This window comes from Oncorhynchus gorbuscha, linkage group LG19, assembly GCF_021184085.1.
Source record: "Oncorhynchus gorbuscha isolate QuinsamMale2020 ecotype Even-year linkage group LG19, OgorEven_v1.0, whole genome shotgun sequence".
Taxonomy (NCBI): domain Eukaryota; kingdom Metazoa; phylum Chordata; class Actinopteri; order Salmoniformes; family Salmonidae; genus Oncorhynchus; species Oncorhynchus gorbuscha.
The window spans coordinates 28,889,617-28,909,341 of NC_060191.1; the positions used below are offsets into that span (position 1 = coordinate 28,889,617).

The 19,725-nt window shown below is 41.4% G+C and overlaps 1 protein-coding gene across 2 annotated transcripts in view; it reads left to right on the forward strand.

The window, feature by feature from the left end:
* Window positions 1-19,725, forward strand: part of LOC124004825 (ER membrane protein complex subunit 2) — a 60,879-nt gene that overhangs the window by 2,919 nt on the left and 38,235 nt on the right. For both annotated transcript variants that reach the window (XM_046313638.1, XM_046313639.1), the window contains exons 2-3: window positions 915-1,028; window positions 14,198-14,262. In XM_046313638.1, coding sequence (XP_046169594.1) covers window positions 915-1,028; window positions 14,198-14,262 — 179 coding nt within the window. The remainder of the gene's footprint in view (window positions 1-914; window positions 1,029-14,197; window positions 14,263-19,725) is intronic.

The following is a 19,725-nucleotide window of genomic DNA, read 5'->3' on the forward strand; positions in this document are numbered from 1 at the left end:
CAATTTTACTCGCCCGAGCAGACCTGTTTAGGCTGTTTTCATGTTATCCAGAGCGTTGGTGACTAACTGTGCTGCTGGCAACAATTCAATTGTTTTTTTAGGAAGGTTTACTTATTCCGGCAATATTCAACGAGTGTTGAGCGTTCGTAAATTCATCAGTTATTCTGTCGGAGTACATAGCCAGAGTGAGTTTACGAGCACACCCCTTGTCTGGCCAGCCCTGTGTCAAGTCACTCCGGTTCACACTGACTGTGGCGTGTGCAGGAAGTAGCCCATTACTTTATCCAACTGATCTGTCGATAGCGCCTGCTAAATTGGGGTCATCAATGATGTTGAGAAAAGTAACAAAACTTTTGTAGTTCTCGATGGCTAATGTTATATCTTTCAAAAACGTTGCGGTAGAGAGAGGACTGTCATCACATACTGAACAGCTCCCGTTTTAGACAGACGCATGCTACATGGCAGACCAATCCAAACTCCTCTCCTGGCATGTCCAGCCCATCCATTATCTCAGCCAAACTAATTGTACAATCCAGGTGTGCAAAGCTCTAGAGACTTACCCAGAAAGACTCACACCTGTAATTGCTGCCAAATGTAATTCTAATATGTATTGACTCAGGGGGTTGAATACTTATGTAATCAAGATATATTAGTGTTAGACAAATGACAAATCCATTTTAATTCCACACAACAAAATGTGGAGAAAGGGGTGTGAACACTTTCTGAAGTCAATGTATGTCAGGAACCAGTAGGTACCCCAGATTTTTAGAGAGTTGGACCAGTAACCAGAAAAAGTGTGCACTGAACTGCCTACTCGAGTAGAGGGCTGCTGGTTCATGATCATTACCATCCACTACTGTTGTGCTATTTAGCAAGTTTTGATAATTGGAATGTTTTGATAATTGTGTTCACAGAAATGAGAGACAAGCTGCGGAAGTGGAGGGAGGATAACCACAGAAACAGTGAGCAAATCGTGGATGTTGGTGAAGAATTGATAAATGAGCATGCATCCAAACTTGGAGATGACAGTAAGTACATATGTATTAAATCAAGATTCACATCAGACCAATTTCTAGTGCTGCTGTAGTAGGTAGAATCTGTTTGTACACAATGATCCAAAACACTAGTCATCCATCACAAGATGTTTGGGAGCCAAGGACTTGATTTGTCAATTTGGTTTCATTATTGACTTATTTTATTAATTGAAGAAAAAGTAGCATTATAATATGAAGGATGTCAACTTTGAGGCAAGACATTTCGATGATGGAGGTGTATAGTGTTTTCAGGCATCATAGATATACACAAAGCCAACATTTACAGTTGGGCAGCATGTTCCATTTTGACTACATTTAGTGGCAGAAGGGGACATTAATTAAAATACTGTATTCTCAGTCTGGCAGAAAACATGCAAATACTCCAATCTAGATTTTATATGGACTGCTATAGTTTGTAGTTTCTCTGCAACATGATTGCTAGAACAGGTTGTACAGTAGGCCTATGACTGATTTGGTCTTGTCACAGTTCTCTGCTCATGAAAGCAAGGAAGGGCATTAATCTCTAAGAAAATGATTGGTTCTCCCAATGGTGAATTAATTCAGTGTGGAATCAAGGAGTACCGACTTCCTTTGTACAGGCATAGAATAACAGGGAACCAACCTGCGCTCATATGGATACCGTTGGAGATAAGATTAGGCCTGTGTTATGCTGTGAAGACATTGAATACATGTTACTTAGAAGGAGAGAGACCATACACTTGTTAACACCTTCCTGTTCAGTTTACACCCTTTTCACTGGTAGTCCAATGGGAGACTGTCCACTCAAGCAGTCATATAATGTATGCATCGTTTTTGATTGGTCAAAAAAAGAGTCCCAACATTTAACAAGGCACACCTGTTAATTGAATAGCATTGAAAAATATATAATATATTTTGATTTGTTTAACACTTTTTTGGTTTCTACATGATTCCATATGTGTTCATAGTTTTGATGTCTTCACTATTATTTTACAATGTAGAAAATGCAAAAAATAAAGAAAAACCTTGAATGAGTAGGTGTGTTCAAACTTTTGACTGGTACCATACATACATACATACATTACATACATACATACATACATACATACATACATACATACATACATACATACATACATACATACATACATACATACATACATACATACATACATACATACATGCATACATGCATACATGCATACATGCATACATACATACAGTGCCTTTGGAAAGTATTCAGTATCTCTTGACTATTTCCACTTTTTTTTACCTCATCAATCTACATACAATACCGCATAATGACAAAGGAAAAACTTTTTTTTTTTCAAATTTTTGGCTGATTTATTAAAAACTGAAATACCACATTTACATAAGTATTCAGACCCTTCACTCAGTACTTTGTTGAAGCACCTTTGGCAGCGATTACAGCATCAAGTCTTTTTGGTTATGACGCTACAAGCTTGCCACACCTGTATTTGTGGAGTTTCTCCCATTCTTCTCTGCAGATCCTCTCAAGCTCTGTCAGGTCTTTCCAGAGATGTTTAATCAGGGTTCAAGTCTGGGCTCTGGTTGGGCCACTCAAGGACATTCAGAGACTTGTCCCGAAGCCACTCCTGCATTGTTTTGGATGTGTTCTTAGGGTTGTTGTCCTGTTGGAAGATGAACCTTCGCCCCAGTCTGAGGTCCTGAGTGCTCTGGAGCAGGTTTTCATCAATGATCCCTCTGTACTTTGCTCCGTTCATCTTTCCCTCGATCCTGACTAGTCCCTGCCAGGTTTCCTCCAGACATGATACTTAGCATTCAGGCCAAAGACTTCGATATTGGTTTCATCAGATCAGAGAATCTTGTTTCTCATGGTCTGAGAGTCTTTAGGTGCCTTTTGGCAAACTCCAAGCGAGCTGTCATGTGCCTTTTACTAAGGACTGGCTTCCTCCTGGCCACTCTACCATAAAGGTCTGATTGGTGGAATGCTGCAGAGATGGTTGACTTTTTGCAAAGTTCTCCCATCTCCACAGAGGGACTCTGGATCTCTGTCAGAGAGACCAGCCATGGGTGGGCCAGGCTAAGCCAATTGGCCTGAGTTTTTCCCCACAAAAGGGCTTTATTACAAACAAAAATACTCCTCAGCAACCCCACCCCCCCTCAGACGATCCTGCAGGTAAATACGTCCGATGTTGAGGTCATGGGCTGGCGTGGTTACACGCGGTTGTGAGGCCGGTAGGACGAACTCCGTCAACTTGAGACATCTGTGGCGTTGTGTGACAAAACTGTAACATTTTAGAGTGACCTTTTATTTTCCCCAAGCACAAGGTGCACCTGTGTAATGATCTTGCTGTTCAATCTGCTTCTCGATATGCCACACCTGTCAGGTGAATTATCTTTGCAAAGGAGAAATGTTTACTAACAGGGACATAAACACATTTGAAGAAATAAGCTTTTGTGTTTATGGAACATTTCTGGGAGCTTTTATTTCAGCTCATGAAACTTTACATGTTTTGTGTATATTTATCTTCAGTATATTTATATTTGTCTTATGGCTTAGGCGTAGAAGCTGTTCAGGGTCCTGTTGGTTCCATACTTTGTGCATCAGTACTGCTTGCCGTGCGGTAATATAGAATCTCTGGAATCTTGGACAATTTGTAGGGCCTTCCACTTACATCACCTGGTATAGAGGTCCTGGATGGCAGTGAGCTCAGTCCCAGTGATGTACTGGGTCATACCCACTACCCTCTGTACTGCTTTGCGATCGGATGACAAGCAGTTGCCATACCAAGCTGTGATGCAGCCAGTCAAGATGCTCTCAATGGTGCAGCTGTAGAACTTTATGAATATATTTTCAGCCTCCTGAGGGGGAAGAGGCATAGTCCTGCCCTGTTGGTTTGTGTGGACCATTATAGACCCTTAGTGATGTGGACACAGAGGAACTTTAAGCTCTCGAAACGCTCCGCTACAGCACCATCGATGTGAATGGTGGTGTGGTCGGCCCTCCATTTCCTGTAGTCCATGATCAGCTCCTTTGTCTTGCGGCTAGAGGTTTTTGTCCTGGCACCACACTGCCAGGTGTCTGACCTCCCTATAGGCTATCTTGTCGTCGGTGATCAGGCCTGCCACTGTTTTCATCAACGTGTTGGAGTCGTGCATTTCTTCTTGTAACTCTTTTTGGAGCAGGGGTAACGTGTCTTGCTCTGGCACTTTGGGTTCCTAGTACTCGCCTCGGAAACCTGACACTGCCCCCCGTATATTTTTAACCTCAGTTTCAACATACTCTCCTGCAACATGCCTCACCCATTGTGGTATGGATCTGCTATTTTCTATACTTTAGAACCAGAAACCCCAACAGCAGCTAGTAGTCAGTAAGCCACTGCTAGCGGTCATCAGCTAACCTTAGCCCGGTCAACTCCTGCCAGTCTGCACAGCGCGATTCAACCCAGAGCATACCAGACTGCCTTTTTTTCTCCACATCTCCGGTTTCCTACCGCAAGCACTGAACCTTTTTCACCTAGCTGCTATCTGAGTGGCTATCCCCTGGCTCTAACATCTCTGTCCCGAAGCAAGCACCAGTGAGCCTGGAACTAGCCCCATGCTAGGCCAATCTCCTGATTAGCTGAAGAGGTCCGTCAGCCACTCCTTGGGCTACAATACATATTTTGTCAATTGGCCTGCACCCCTTTTACTTCCGACACGGAGCCCCGCCAATTCCATCACGAATGGTCTACCGGCGTAATTCGCCTGAGGGGTTTCAACAGGCTCCTGCGTTGCAACATCCCCTGAAGACCCATCCACTAGTTGTCTAGAGCATATCGGACTGTTAGCTGAAGCCATTTTCTTGGGCTACAATACCTATTTTGCCAATTGACCTGGACCCTTTTACTGCCTACACGGAGCCCTGTCCCTCCAACAATTCTGGTGTGCCGACGTAACCTTCCCATAGGGGCTACAACAGTCTTCTTAAGGCCCTTCTGCTAGCCCCAGCCTGCTAGCTGTCTGAATCGCCATGTCTCCAGCTCGCCGAGCTTCCCACTGGTCCCTATGATTACTCGGCTACGCATGCCTGTCTCGTCCATTGCTGTTTTGGTTAGTGATTATTGCCTTATTTGACTGTAGAGCCTCCAGCCCTGCTCAATATGCCTTAGCTAGCCCTTTTGTTTCACCTCCCACACGTGGTGACCTCACCTGGTCTAAATAGCCTGGTCTCATAGCTTTTAGCTGTACCCTTAACCTACTTCTCCTCTGTTCCTCTGGTGATGTAGAGGTTAATCCAGGACCTGCAGTGCCTAGCTCCACTCCTACTCCCCAGGCGCTCTCATTTGTTGACTTCTGTAACTGTAAAAGCCTTGGTTTCATGCATGTTAACATTAGAAGCCTCCTCCCTAAGTTTGTTTTACTCACTGCTTAGGAAGGCCACCGAAAATCCTGAAATTTCCATCCCTAACTATAACATTTTCCGACAAGATAGAACTGCCAAAGGGGGCAGAGTTGCAATCTACTGCAGAGATAACCTGCAGAGTTCTGTCATACTATCCTGGTCTGTGCCCAAACAATTTGAGCTACTGCTTCTAAAAATTCCAGAAACAAGTCTCTCACCATTGCCGCTTGTTATAGACTGTGCCCTGGACACCATATGCTGTGCCCTGGACACCATATGTGAATTTATTGCCCCCCCCATCCATCTTCAGAGCTCATACTGTTAGGTGACCTAAACTGGGACATGCTTAACACCCCGGCCATTATACTATCCAAGCTAGATGCCCTCAATCTCATACAAATGATCAATGAACCAGTACAACCCCAAATCTGTAAACATGGGCACCCTTAACTAAGCATGCCCATTTGAAAAAATATAGATCGAGGAACAAATATAGCCCTTGGTTCACTCCAGGCCTGACTGCCCTTGACCAGCACAAAAACATCCTGTGGCGTACTGCATTAGCATCGAATAGCCCCCGCAATATGCAACTTTTCAGGGAAGTTAGGAACCAATATACACAGGCACGAAAGCAAAGGCTAGCTTTTTCAAGCAGAAATTTGCATCCTGTAGCACAATCTCCAAAAAGTTCTGGGACACTGTGAAGTCCATGGTGAATAAGAGAACCTCCTCCCAGCTGCCCACTGCACTGAGGCTAGTAAACACTGTCACCACCGATAAATACATGATAATTGAGAATTTAAGTAAGCATTTTTCCACGGCTGGCCATGCTTTCTACCTGGCTACCCATGCCCCGGTCAACAGCCCTGTACCCCCCCCCCATTTCTCCTTCACCCAAATCCAGATAGCTGATGTTCTAAAAGAGTTGCAAAATCTGGATCCCTACAAATCAGCTGGGCTAGACAATCTGGACCCTCTCTTTCTAAAGTTATCCACTGCAATTGTTGCAACCCCTATTACTAGCCTGTTTAACCTCTCTTTCGTATGGTCTGAGATCCCCAAAGATTGGAAAGCTGCTGCGGTCATCCCCCTCTTCAAATGGGGAGACACTCTAGACCAAACTGTTACAGACCAATATCTATTCTACCCTGCCTTTTTAAGGTCTTCGAAAGCCAACTTAACAAACAGATCCCAGACCCTAACCCAACCATTTCGAATACCACCGTACCTTCTCCGCTATGCAATCTGGTTTCAGAGCTGGTCATGGGTGCACCTCAGCCACGCTCAAGGTCCTATATTATATCATAACCGCCAAAGACAATACTGTGCAGCCGTATTCATCGACCTGGCAAAGGCTTTCAACTCTGTCACTCACCACATTCTTATTGGCAGACTCAACAGCCTTGGTTTCTCAAATGACTGCCTTGCCTGGTTCACTAACTACTTCTCAGACAGAGTTCAGTGTGTCAAATCGGAGGGCCTGTTGTCCGGACCTCTGGCAGTCTCTATGGGGGTGCCACAGGGTTCAATTCTCGGGCCAACTCTTTTCTCTGTATACATCAATGATGTCGCTCTTGCTACTGGAGATTCTCTGATCCACCTCTATGCAGACGACACCATTCTGTATACTTCTGGCCTTTCTTTGGACACTGTTAACTAACCTCCGGACGAGCTTCACTGCCATACAACTCTCCTTCCGTGGCCTCCAACTGCTCTTAAATGCAAGTAAAACTAAATGCATACTCTTCAACCGATCGCTGCCTGCACCTGCCCTCCCGTCCAGCATCACTACTCTGGATGGTTCTGACTTAGAATATGTGGACAGCTACAAATACCTAGGTGTCTGGTTAGACTGTAAACTCTCCTTCCAGACTCACATTAAGCATCTCCAATCCAAAATTAAATCTAGAATCAGCTTCCTATTTTGCAACAAAGCCTCCTTCACTCATGCTGCCAAACATACCCTCGTAAAACTGACTATCCTCCCGATCCTTGACTTCGGCGATATCATTTACAAAATAGCCTCCAACACTCTACTCAGAAAATTGGATGCAGTCTATCACCGTGCCATCAGTTTTGTCACCAAAGCCCCATATACTACCCACCACTGCGACCTGTACGCTCTCGTTGGCTGGCCCTCATTTCATACTCATCGCCAAACCCACTGGCTCCAGGTCATCTACAAGTCTCTGCTGGGTAAAGCCCTGCCTTATCTCAGCTCACTGGTTACCATAGTAGCATCCACCCATAGCACGCACTGCAGCAGATATATTTTACCACCAAAGCCTATTCTTCCTTTGGCCGCCTTTCCTTCCAATTCTCTGCTGCCATTGACTGGAACGAATTGCAAAAATCACTTAAGCTGGAGACTCATATCTCCCTCACTAACTTTAAGCATCAGCTGTCAGAGCAGATCACAGATCATTGCACTTGTACATAGCCCATCCAACTACCTCATCCCCATATTGTTTTTTTTTCTCCTTTGCACCCCAGTATCTACTTGCACATTCATCTTCTGTACATCTATCACTCCAGTGTTTAATTGCTAAATTGTAATTGCTTCGCCACTACGGCCTATTTATTGCCTTACCTCCCTAATCTTACCTAATTTGCGTACACTGTATATAGATTTTTTCCTATTGTGTTATTGACTGTGCGTTTTGTTTATTGTTTTGTTTATTTGATGTGCAATGCTGTTGTTGTTTGCGCCACACTAGGCTTTATCTTGGCCAGGATGCAGTTGTAAATGAGAACTTGTCTCACTTGGCCTACCTGGTTAAATAAAGGTGAAATATAATAATACATTTTAAAAAAGTCACATACAGTTGCAAGGAAAAGTATGTGAACCCTTTGGAATTACCTGAATTTCTGCATAAATTGGTCATACAATCTGATCTTACCTTCATTTAAGTCACAACAATAGACAAACACAGTCTGCTTAAACTAATAACACACAAACAGTTATATGTTTTCATGTCTTTATTGAACACACCGTGTAAAAATTCACAGTGCAGGGTGGGAAAAGTATGTGAACCCTTAGATTTAATAACAGGTTGACCCTCCTTTGTCAGCAGTAACCTCAACCAAACATTTTCTGTAGTTGCAGATCAGACTTGCACAACGGTCTGGAGAAATTTTGGACCATTCCTCTTTACAAAATTGTTTCAGATCAGCAATATTCTTGGGATGTCTGGTGTGAACCGCTCTCTTGAGGTCATGCCACAATATCTCAAACGGGTTGAGTTCAAGACTCTGACTGGGCCACTCTAGAAGGCATATTTTCTTCTTTTGAAGCCATTCTGTTGTTTTACTTCTGTGTTTTGTGTTGTTGTATCACCCAACTTCTGTTGAGCGTTAATTGGAGGACAGATAGCCTTTATTTTGACTGAGGCAGCAAATCAGCCCCAAACCATGATGCTCCCTCCACCATGGTGTGTTGTGTTCCCTCCAAACAATTCTACTTTAGTTTCATCTGTTCACAGAATGTTGCCAGTAGCACTGTGGAACATCCATGTGCACTTTTGCGAACTTCAGATGTGCAGCAATGTTTTTATTTTTGGACAGCAGTGGCTTCTTTTTATTTATTTATTTTACCAGTCAAGTCAGTTAAGAACTAATTCTTAATTTCAATGACGGCCTAGGGGCTGAACGACAGATTTGTACCTTGTCAGCTCGAGGGTTTGAACTTGCAACCTTCCGGTTACTAGTCCAACGCTCTAACCTACTCTGCCGCCCTTCCATGAAACCATTCTTGTTTAGTGTTTTACGTATCGTAGACTCGTCGACAGAGATGTTAGCATGTTCCAGAGACTTCTGTAACTCTTTTGCTGAAACTAGGATTCTTCTTAACCTCATTGAGCATTCTGTGTTGTGCTCTTGCAGTCATCTTTGCAGGACAGCCACTCCTTTTTTTAAATTTTACCTTTATTTAACCAGGCAAGTCAGTTAAGAACACATTATTATTTTCAATGACGGCCTGGGAACAGTGGGTTACCTGCCTGTACAGGGGCAGAACGACAGATTTGTACCTTGTCAGCTCGGGGGTTTGAACTCACAACCTTCCAGTTACTAGTCCAACGCTCTAACCACTAGGCTACGCTGCTGCCCCAAGGAGAGTATCAAGTGTTGAACATTCTCCATTTATAGACAATTTGTCTTACCATGGACTGATGAACATCAAGGCTTTTAGAGATACTTTTGTAACCCTTTCCAGCTTTATGCAAGTCAACATTCTTAATCTTAGGTCTTCTGAGATCTCTTTTGTTCGAGGCATGGTTTACATCAGGTAATGCTTCTTGTGAATTGCAAACTCAAATTTTGTGTGTTTTCATAGGGCAGGACAGCTCTACTCTCATCTCATTGATTGGACTCCAGGTTAGCTGACTCGTGACTCCAATTAGCTTTTGGAGAAGCCATTAGCCTAGGGGTTCACATTCTGTTTCCAACCTACAATCATTTGCGTGTTATTAGTTTAAACACACTATGTTTGTCAATCGTTTTGACTTAGATTAAGATCGGATCAAATTCAATGACCAATTTATGCATAAATCCAGATAATTACGAAGGTTTCACATACTTTTTCTTGGCACTGTAAGTTGCATGGACTCACTAATGTGTGCAATAATAGTGTTTAACATGATATTTAAAAGAAGATTAAGAAAAGGGAGGGCTAGAAATGTAATGTTTGGAAAAGATTTGGTGATGTGGTAAGGGGATGATAGCAGTGCCAGCTATGTTGTGTTGTGAGACGGTCACAAGACGGGACTTTAAATAGGCCTATGGCATGTCAAGAACTGCCCACTGTTTAGATGTGTTGAATGGAAACTGAAATCTGGACACTGACTTTAGGTCTATAACCTCTCACACAGCCTTATTTATAACTCTTGCAGAATTAATAATTTCTTGCAGTAAAATGATACACCAAATGTTGGCAAAATTTGAACTTGGGCACAGGAGTGAGAAATATGATTTCTTTCTTTCTACATCTTGAGATAATGCAATGCTCAGTTAGCACCTCTACAGATGGTATGTCTTTATCATAAAAGCTGATAGTATTTCAACCACCTAAAATATGCATCGAAGCTGAACTGAAATCTTATCAGAAACACCTTAGGTCGTTTTCACAGCTTTCTTTTTCCTTACCGGTCAAACTGATGTCATTTTGGACATTGTTTGGGGTTATTGTATTTTTTTGTTGTTGCGTTATTGTATTATCTCCCCCGTCCGTAAACGTCTTTGCTCCGCGAATGACAAAGAGAACTTTGAATGCTTCAATCTAGTTGACAACAGTATTCTATCGATCTATTACATTATTCTGTTGAGCCAAGGTTTATTTAGTCTTCTAAGGCAACATATCATGACAAAAGAGAAGCTACATGTATCTTATTATAGACAAGTTGACTAACAAATAGCCCCCAAAATGTCGGAAATTATAAGCAGAAACATATCTAAATCAGGCAACACAAAATTCTGCAACCCCTGTCAAATTCGTTCTACTGTCTGACTGTAGCCTATTGCATTTTCTATATTTGCGGGTTAGCGTTGGGTATGGGCCTCAGATTTTCACTTTATCATATAGTCGGGCGGTTGTGGATGGGTTATTGAACAAACAGCACCACTACCCCACACACAATTATCTGTAAGGTCCCTCAGTCAAACAGTGTATTTCAAACACAGATTCAATCACAAAGGCCATGGTTTTCTTTGCCTCCCCAAAGAAGGACACCTATTGATAGAAGGGTAAAACATTTTTAAGTAGATATTGATTATCCCTTTGAGCATGTTGGAGTTATTAATTCAACTTTGGATATTGTATCAATACACCCAGTCACTACAAAAATACAGGCGTCCTTCTTAACTCAGTCGCTGGAGAGGAATTAAACTGCTCAAGAGTTTTTTACCATGAGGCCAATGGTGACTTTAAAACCGTTACAGAGTTTAATGGCTGTGATAGAACACTGAGGATGGATCCACAACATTGTATTTACTCCACAATACTAACCTAATTGCCAAAGTGAAAAAAATGAAGCCTGTACAGAATAAAAAATATTCCAAAACATGCATCCTGTTTGCAACAGGGCACTAAAGTAACACTGCAAAAAATGAAATTAACTTTATATCCTGAATACAGAGTGTTATGTTGGGGGCAAATGCAATACAACACATAACCGAGTAACACTCCATATTTTCAAGCATAGTGGTGGCTGCATCACGTTATGGGAATGCTTTTTAAGGCCTGGGGAGTTTTTCAGGAGAAAAAAATTAACGGAATGGAGCTAAGCACAGGCAAAATCCTAGATCAAAACCTGGCACAGTCTGCTTTTCACCAAACACTGGGAGATGAATTCACCTTTTCAGCAGGATAATAACCTTAAACACTTGGCCAAATCTACACTGGCGTTGCTTACCAAGAAGGCAGTGAATGTTCCTGAGTGACCGAGTTGCAGTTTTGACTTAAACCTACTTGGAAATCTGAAAAGATCTGAAAAGTGTTGTCGAGCAATGATCAACAACCAATTTGACAGAGCTTGAAGATTTTTGAAAATAATAATTTGCCAATTTTGAGAAATCCAGGTGTGGAAATCTCTTAGACTTACCCAGACATACTCATAGCTGTAATCTCTGCCAAAGGTGATTCTACAAAGTATTGACTCAAGGTTGTGAACACTTCACACTTTATGGGGTATTGTGTGTACAGTAGATGGATAAGGAAAAAATTATATTTAATCCATTTTGAATTCATGCAGTAACACACCAAAATGTGCAATTAATTCAAAGGTTATGATTAATCTGTGAAGGCACTAGTGTAGCCTGAAGACTTTTAAAAATCCTATATAATATATTCCCACCTCAAAAGGCAAACCGTATAGGCTAGTATCTTTTAAAGCTGGACTCCTTTTGGTGTTACTGCCATGTTAGTTTGGGTTATAATAACAAATAGTCACTTCAGACAATGTTAGAACAGAGCGGTATACTACAAAGTAGGATCAATAAGTTAGCCAGCTATCTTTGCTAGGCAAGCAGAATAGCTAATTTCTCGTTCATTAAAAAAAAGCTAAACTTGGATGTGTTTTTGTCCGTTGAATCAATTAGACCATGCCCATTTTAACTTTACATTTTTTGAAAGAAACGTATCAGAATATTTCGTCTCGTTAGCTGGCTAAGTCCTTGGTCCGACTTTGTAGTATACCCCTCAGCAGAATATGTACTGCAACATTTTTGAATTTTTTTTTTGCAACGATGCTGGTTGTTCCCCTCCTCTGTTTCATCAACAAAACAATAACAAAGACGCTGGGTCAAACAGTGGTGTTTCACCTTCTTCCAATTCGAGCTTTAATGTGTCACAAGTTCTCAGAAGCCTAGGCCTAGTCAATATTTTTAGTAGGCTCACCAATGTGACTCAACTTTTGAATTGAATGATGCAGAAGCTTGGTAAGCCTCTTCTTGATTAAAAAAAAAAGAACCCATATGTGATAGTTGGTAGCAGCACACTCGGTTTTGCCTTTAGGCTACATAATAGTCTGCTCCTTTCTCACTAGGTAGTCTTGCTGAACGACTCTGTGGAAGTCTCTTTTCCTTGTAGTCGTTATGATTCATAGTCTTTAAAGAGCAGGGTAAACACTTAACACGCCCCGGTTTTATTGAAACCACAGCCAGTTCTTAAATTGGCTGTGAAACAAGATGGCAATTATCAAAACAAGAGCTGGAATCATAAACAGGCAAGGAAAAACTCCAGGAGTTTGTTTGTTTTGGCATATCAGTTTTCTTGTTGAGTTGGGTTTTATTGTTCTTTCTCAATTAACAGTTAGACAGCGTTTGGCAGAGGACGTCTGGCGTGCTTGTCAAAACAGACTTGTCTGACATTTAGCATGAATTCCATTAATTGGATCCATTGGCCAAGCATATTATTAATCACTGTCTTTTACTGTTACAGTTGAGTGATTGAATAAACACTTCAATAAACATTTAATCTTTATTTCTAAAACACTGGATGAAATGTATCTGGCTATATTGATAAGCCTTGTGAATAAGGCGTAACAGCGAAATGAGGGGAAATTACATAATATTCTGTTGCCCTGGATGACCGCTGTGTAAGCTTTCTTTCTTTGTGCTTTTGGAAGGGGCTGCGAAGCGTTGTCTTTTGTATGGAGTTGTCCAATATCTTATGAGGTTTAGGACATTTTCCGTGAAGAACAAAATCTTGGAATACCAGCAGAATTTGGTCAACGGTCATTCACCATGATTGATCCTCTAAATTAAGGCTAATCGAGCGGTTTGTTTTGTTGTTGTATTGAACTGTCCATCCAGTCCTTTAAATACATGGCTTTATTTCTATGCAGCATATATTGATGATTATTAATAATAAAAGTGTGAGGATTGAGGAGAGAAATTATACTTGAAAGCAATTCCCCAGGACTGAAGGGCTAAGAGAGCAGACATTGTAGGACTGAATGGCGTTAACGAGTTTCTGGGTTGGTAGGAAACCATGCCAAGATAGCAGGCAGACATTTATTTTCCCTGTTCAAGATAGTCATATGCAAATGCAGGTGAAAAAGTTTTGAAGTGAATGCCCCACAGTTGAAAAGAAGCATGCTAGGAGAGCAGATGGGGCCTAATCCCGATTCCTGTTGAGGCATCACTTAGGGCCATCTCCTGTCCTTCCTATGATCCAGTAGAACAAGAAGAAAGCACCTTGTGTTAGTCAGAACTAATACTGTAATGACAGTCTGTGTCAATTGATCATGTTTTGATGTTCCACTTGACACTGTACTGCAATATTAAAACAGTGCTTTTTCTCTTTGTCTCCTGTGCCCAGTATGGATTATTTATGAGCAGGTGATGATAGCTGCGTTGGACTGCAGTCGGGATGATTTGGCTTGGGTAAGTGAACTACCGACAGCTGCCACACACGCCCAACGACTTCAAAATCCATCTCTCACAGTCATTGCTGCTTTGTCACCCCCTGCCAAATGTGAAAATATTTTTATCTAAAAATATTACCCCATCTGTCTGTACTTTGGAAAAACCATTTGCTGAGCAGTGTTGGAATAAGGGAGTGTAGAAAACTCACTATAGATGAACACCTGTGTTAGTGTTAGCTGGAAACCTTTATGGAGTTGAACTTCCCCTTTCCTTGTTGATTCATCTGCCATCCCAGGGAGAGATCAAGGGGTGTGAATTCTTTCTGAAGGCACTATGATTTTTTTCCCACATTTTTGGATTGAACAACATAAAGCATACAGGAGAGAGATTGATACAAAAGGATGATTATTTTATATTTTAAAATAAATAAATTGTCCCTTGTACATTAAATACATGGTTTTATTTCTATGCCGCACATATTGATTGTTCTTAATAATACAAGTGTGAGGCTTGAGGAGAGAAATTACACTCTCAGGATTCAAGGGCTTTATGAAAATGTATTACATTTAATATGATGAGAGCAAAAAGTTAAGATCACTACACTTTTCTAATATACATTGGGAATTTAAAACCACAGTTATTTCTAATTAGTGTTTAATCCAGTTTATTTTTAAGATCTGATTGATTATTTGTAAATCCAGCACGTGATAGAATGAGATTATTCTGTTTTACTCATTTTAGGACTGAATCGTGAGTTCTGGGTTGATGACAAACCATGCCTAGGTAGCAAACAGACATTATTTTTGGAACGAATGGTGATTGAGCGGGTTATGAGTCTCTGGGTTGATAGAAAACCATGCCTAGGTAGCAGAATTCATCATTTTCCTGTTCAAGATATTCTCATATGCAAATGCAGGTGAAAAGTTTGAAGTGAATGCCCACAGTTGAAAATAAGCATGGGGCCGATTCCTGTTGAGGCATCACTTTGGGCCATCTCCTGTCCTTCCTATGATCCAGTAGAACAAGAAGAAAGCACCTTGTGTTAGTCAGAACTAATACTGTATTAACAGTCAATGTATCATGTTTTGATTTTCCGATACGTTTTGGATTGGAATTAAATCAAATTCGCATTGTGGAATATATAACATTGTTCCTGCTTATTTTGATATGAATCAAAATATCCCTTTTCACTGCAAAGAGCAGGAACCAATGGCATTACCCTGTGCGTTTGGATTGGAATTCAATCAAATTCACATTGTGGATACACAGTGGGGCAAAAAAGTATTTAGTCAGCCACCAATTGTGCAAGTTCTCCCACTTAAAAAGATGAGAGGCCTGTAAATTTCATCATAGGTACACTTCAACTATGACAGACAAAATGAGGAAAAAAATCCAGAAAATCACATTGTAGGATTTTTAATGAATTTATTTGCAAATTATGGTGTAAAATAAGTATTTGGTCAAGAACAAAAGTTTATCTCAATACTTTGTTATATACCCTTTGTTGGCAATGACAGAGGTCAAACGTTTTCTGTAAGTCTTCACAAGGTTTTCACACACTGTTGCTGGTATTTTGGCCCATTCCTCCATGCAGATCTCCTCTAGAGCAGTGAGGTTTTGGGGCTGTTGCTGGGCCACACGGACTTTCAACTCCCTCCAAAGATTTTCTATGGGGTTGAGCTCTGGAGACTGGCTAGGCCACTCCGGGACCTTGAAATGCTTCTTACGAAGCCACTCCTTCGTTGCCCGTGCGGTGTGTTTGGGATCATTGTCATGCTGAAAGACCCAGCCACGTTTCATCTTCAATGCCCTTGCTGATGGAAGGAAGTTTTCACTCAAAATCTCACGATACATGGCCCCATTCCTTCTTTCCTTTACACGGATCAGTCGTCCTGGTCCCTTTGCAGAAAAACAGCCCCTAGCAAACTTCAGACGGGCCTGGACATGTACTGGCTTAAGCAGGGGGACAAGTCTGGCACTGCAGGATTTGAGTCCCTGGCGGCGTAGTGTGTTACTGATGGTAGGCTTTGTTACTTTGGTCCCAGCTCTCTGCAGGTCATTCACTAGGTCCCCCCGTGTGGTTCTGGGATTTTTGTCACCGTTCTTGTGATCATTTTGACCCCAAGGGGTGAGATCTTGCGTGGAGCCCCAGATCGAGGGAGATTATCAGTGGTCTTGTATGTCTTCCATTACCTAATAATTGCCCCCACAGTTGATTTCTTCAAAAAAAGCTGCTTACCTATTGCAGATTCAGTCTTCTCAGCCTGGTGCAGGTCTACAATTTTGTTTCTAGTGTCCTTTGACAGCTCTTTGGGGTTGTGGACAGGTGTCGTTTATACTGATAACAAGTTCAAACAGGTGCCATTAATACAGGTAACGAGTGGAGGACAGAGGAGCCCCTTAAAGAAGAAGTTACAGGTCTGTGAGAGCCAGAAATCTTGCTTCTTTGTAGGTGACCAAATACTTATTTTCCACCATAATTTGCAAATTAATTCATTAAAAATCCTACAATGTGATTTCTGGATTTTTTTTCTTCTCATTTTGTCTGTCATAGTTGAAGTGTACCTATGATGAAAATTACAGGCCTCATATTTTTAAGTGGGAGAACTTGCACAATTGGTGGCTGACAAAATACTTTTTTGCCCCACTGTATAAGTGTTCTTGCTTAGCTTGATTTAAATCAAAACGTGCATTTTCACTGCAAAGAACAGGAACCTATGGCATTTTCCCACTATTCTGGACTGATTTGAACTGGCTAAATGTACTATTGAAGTCTAGTTAATGTCCTCTCAGTTGTTTTGCTCCTACCTGCTTAAAATTGAGTGATAATTAAAAAAAATATATATATTTTATGGGTGATGGGGAAATGGTATATAAGGATGTTTTGCAAGGATTCCCTATGCATTGCAAAGAATATTGGTGAAGACGAAACGAGATTACGTGAAGTTGTCCAATCACCTGCTCCCAGTGAGAAAGACCATGACTGTAGTTGGATAGGTCAAATTATCCGGGCTGCAGAACAGATTTTCCATCTCATCCAGAATATCGTTGGACGTGACGATAACCATTCCTCACCTCTGTCATGAGTGTGTGGGAAAAAAAACAAACTCCAGTTCCCTCATAGAGACTGGAGGGGAAAAAAATCACCAAAAGAGCATCCTGCCTCTCCTTTTTATGGTAGCGAGTGGTGAATTGTGGGTAGCCACAAGGCAACATGGTCTTCAACCACGTCAACTGCTGATTTTCACATAATTTCTTCAGGACCGTGTTGTTGCTCTTTTATCATGGATCCCATGAATGGAAGCCAGCTATCCCTCTCAATGGTCTGGGCGGACTGGATTGCGTCATTTAAAAAAAAAAACACACAAAAAAATACACTGCATATGACATCTCAAAACCACATATGTTTTACATGGATACAGTATATTTGTTTGTGTTTAAAGGGGCAGTGCGGTCAAAGTCAATTTCTTTTTTTGTATGATATTTCCTCACTATGAGGTTGAAATAACTCAAATTGTGAATTTATGATAATGCCCTTTAGTGTAAGAGCTTTTTTGAAAAAAACTCCTTGATTGTCAGCCTTTTAGGATGGAGTTTTTCCCCACAGCATGACAAAATCTGATCTGATTATTCTGAACAAAGACCAGTTGCTGGTGTTGAACTTTTGTGACATTGTTTTAACAATTGTTGCAGTCCACTAAGCCGAAGAAATTAATTGTACCGACGTGGTCAAACCGGGCTCTCACCTGAACATTGATATTGTAGTTGATTGTCCCACTCTACTCTGATCAGCTGTTTACTTCGAGTTTCACTTTCTGCCAGGCCCAGTTCATCGCATTTCAGCTCGATTTGTTGCTCATTGTTGCTCTCTGACTGCCTTTCGAAGTCCGTTAGCTGGCAGCATATGGTAGAAACTCAAATACACAAGTCATGTCAAGGAGTTTGAAGGGAGGGAGAAAGGCACAGCGAGGCTGCCTTTCCCTTGGCCTCCTTGCGCAAATTCGGGAAGTACGTACATGTTCAGGAATCGATTTTTATCATGCAGAAAAAAACATGACAAACTGATTGGTCAAATGTATATATATTTTTTTATTAGTTCTATTTTTATTCAGTTCACAGAGTAGGCCCTGACTCCACATCACTCAGGCTGTGTATGTTAATATATTTACATTTTTATTAACATGCCCAGACGATCAGGCTGAGCATTTGAGTGGCAAAAGGAGGCTCGGGGAAATAAATTATTACAAATATATCGGCCGGCAGGTAGCCTAGCCGTTACGCGTGGGCTGGTAACCGAAAGGTCTTAATCTTGATTTTTTTTCTGTAGGGCATATAACATTTGCGTTGCGGAAAACGAAGACGGAATTCAGCAATATTGAAAAAATGTATTAAACTTATTAGAACATGTATTAATTTGCTGAAGTTAATCTTAAGATATGAACATACATCAGTGATACTTATTTTCCAGCAACTTTCTGAAAAGGCACAGGAATGCCTCTGTTGTGTGCAGTGCATGCATGTCTAGTCTACACTTTGTAGCCGTTAGCGTTAATGCTAATGATAATCGTCTGCTGGTAGATGGAAAGACTTTCCCTAGAATCTTCTAAACTAAATGTTAACTGCAAAGTAGCCTACCTGGCAGAATAATGCCATTATTATTTGCATCAATCCAGTGGCCATTTGTTTTGTAAATTCTGCAATCACATGAGCGCTACAGAAACACAGCTAACCAAACAACTGTCTCTGGGTGGTGCAAATCAAAGTTTATGTGTCACGTGCACCGAATACAGTGAAATGCTTACTTACAGGCTCTAACCAATGGTGCGTAAAAAAAAAAGGTGCGTGCAAGTAAAGAAATAAAACATTTGTAAAAAGATAGGTGAAAAAAAAGAGCAGCAAGGCTATATACAGACACCTGTTAGTCAGGCTGTGATTTAGCTTGTCTGGTAGGCTTGTGTCACTGGGCAGCTTCCCTTTGTAATCTGCAATAGTTTGCAAGCCCTGCCACATCCAACGAGTGGCAGAGCCGGTGTAGTATGATTCAATCTTAGCCCTGTATTGACACTTTGCCTCTTTGATGGTTCGTCGCAGAGCATAGCGGGATTTCTTGTAAGCTTCCGGTTTAGAGTCCCGCAACTTGAAAGCAGCAGCTCTACCCTTTAGCTCAGTGCGAATGTTGCCTGTAATCCATGGCTTCTGGTTGGGGTATGTATGTACAGTCACTGTGGGGACGACGTCCTCAATGCACTTATTGATAAAGCCAGTGACTGATGTGGTGTATTCCTCAATTTTTCATAGACCAAGTCACTGGTGCTTCCTGCTTTAAATTTAGCTTATAAGCAGGACTCGGGAGGATATAGTTGTGGTCGGATTTACCAAATGCACACTTGTAACAAAGGCTAACTACACCCAAAATACAACATTTCTTCTATATGTTTTTTATTTCTCCTCTCCCAGTTCTAAAAAGTGGTGTCCTGATGT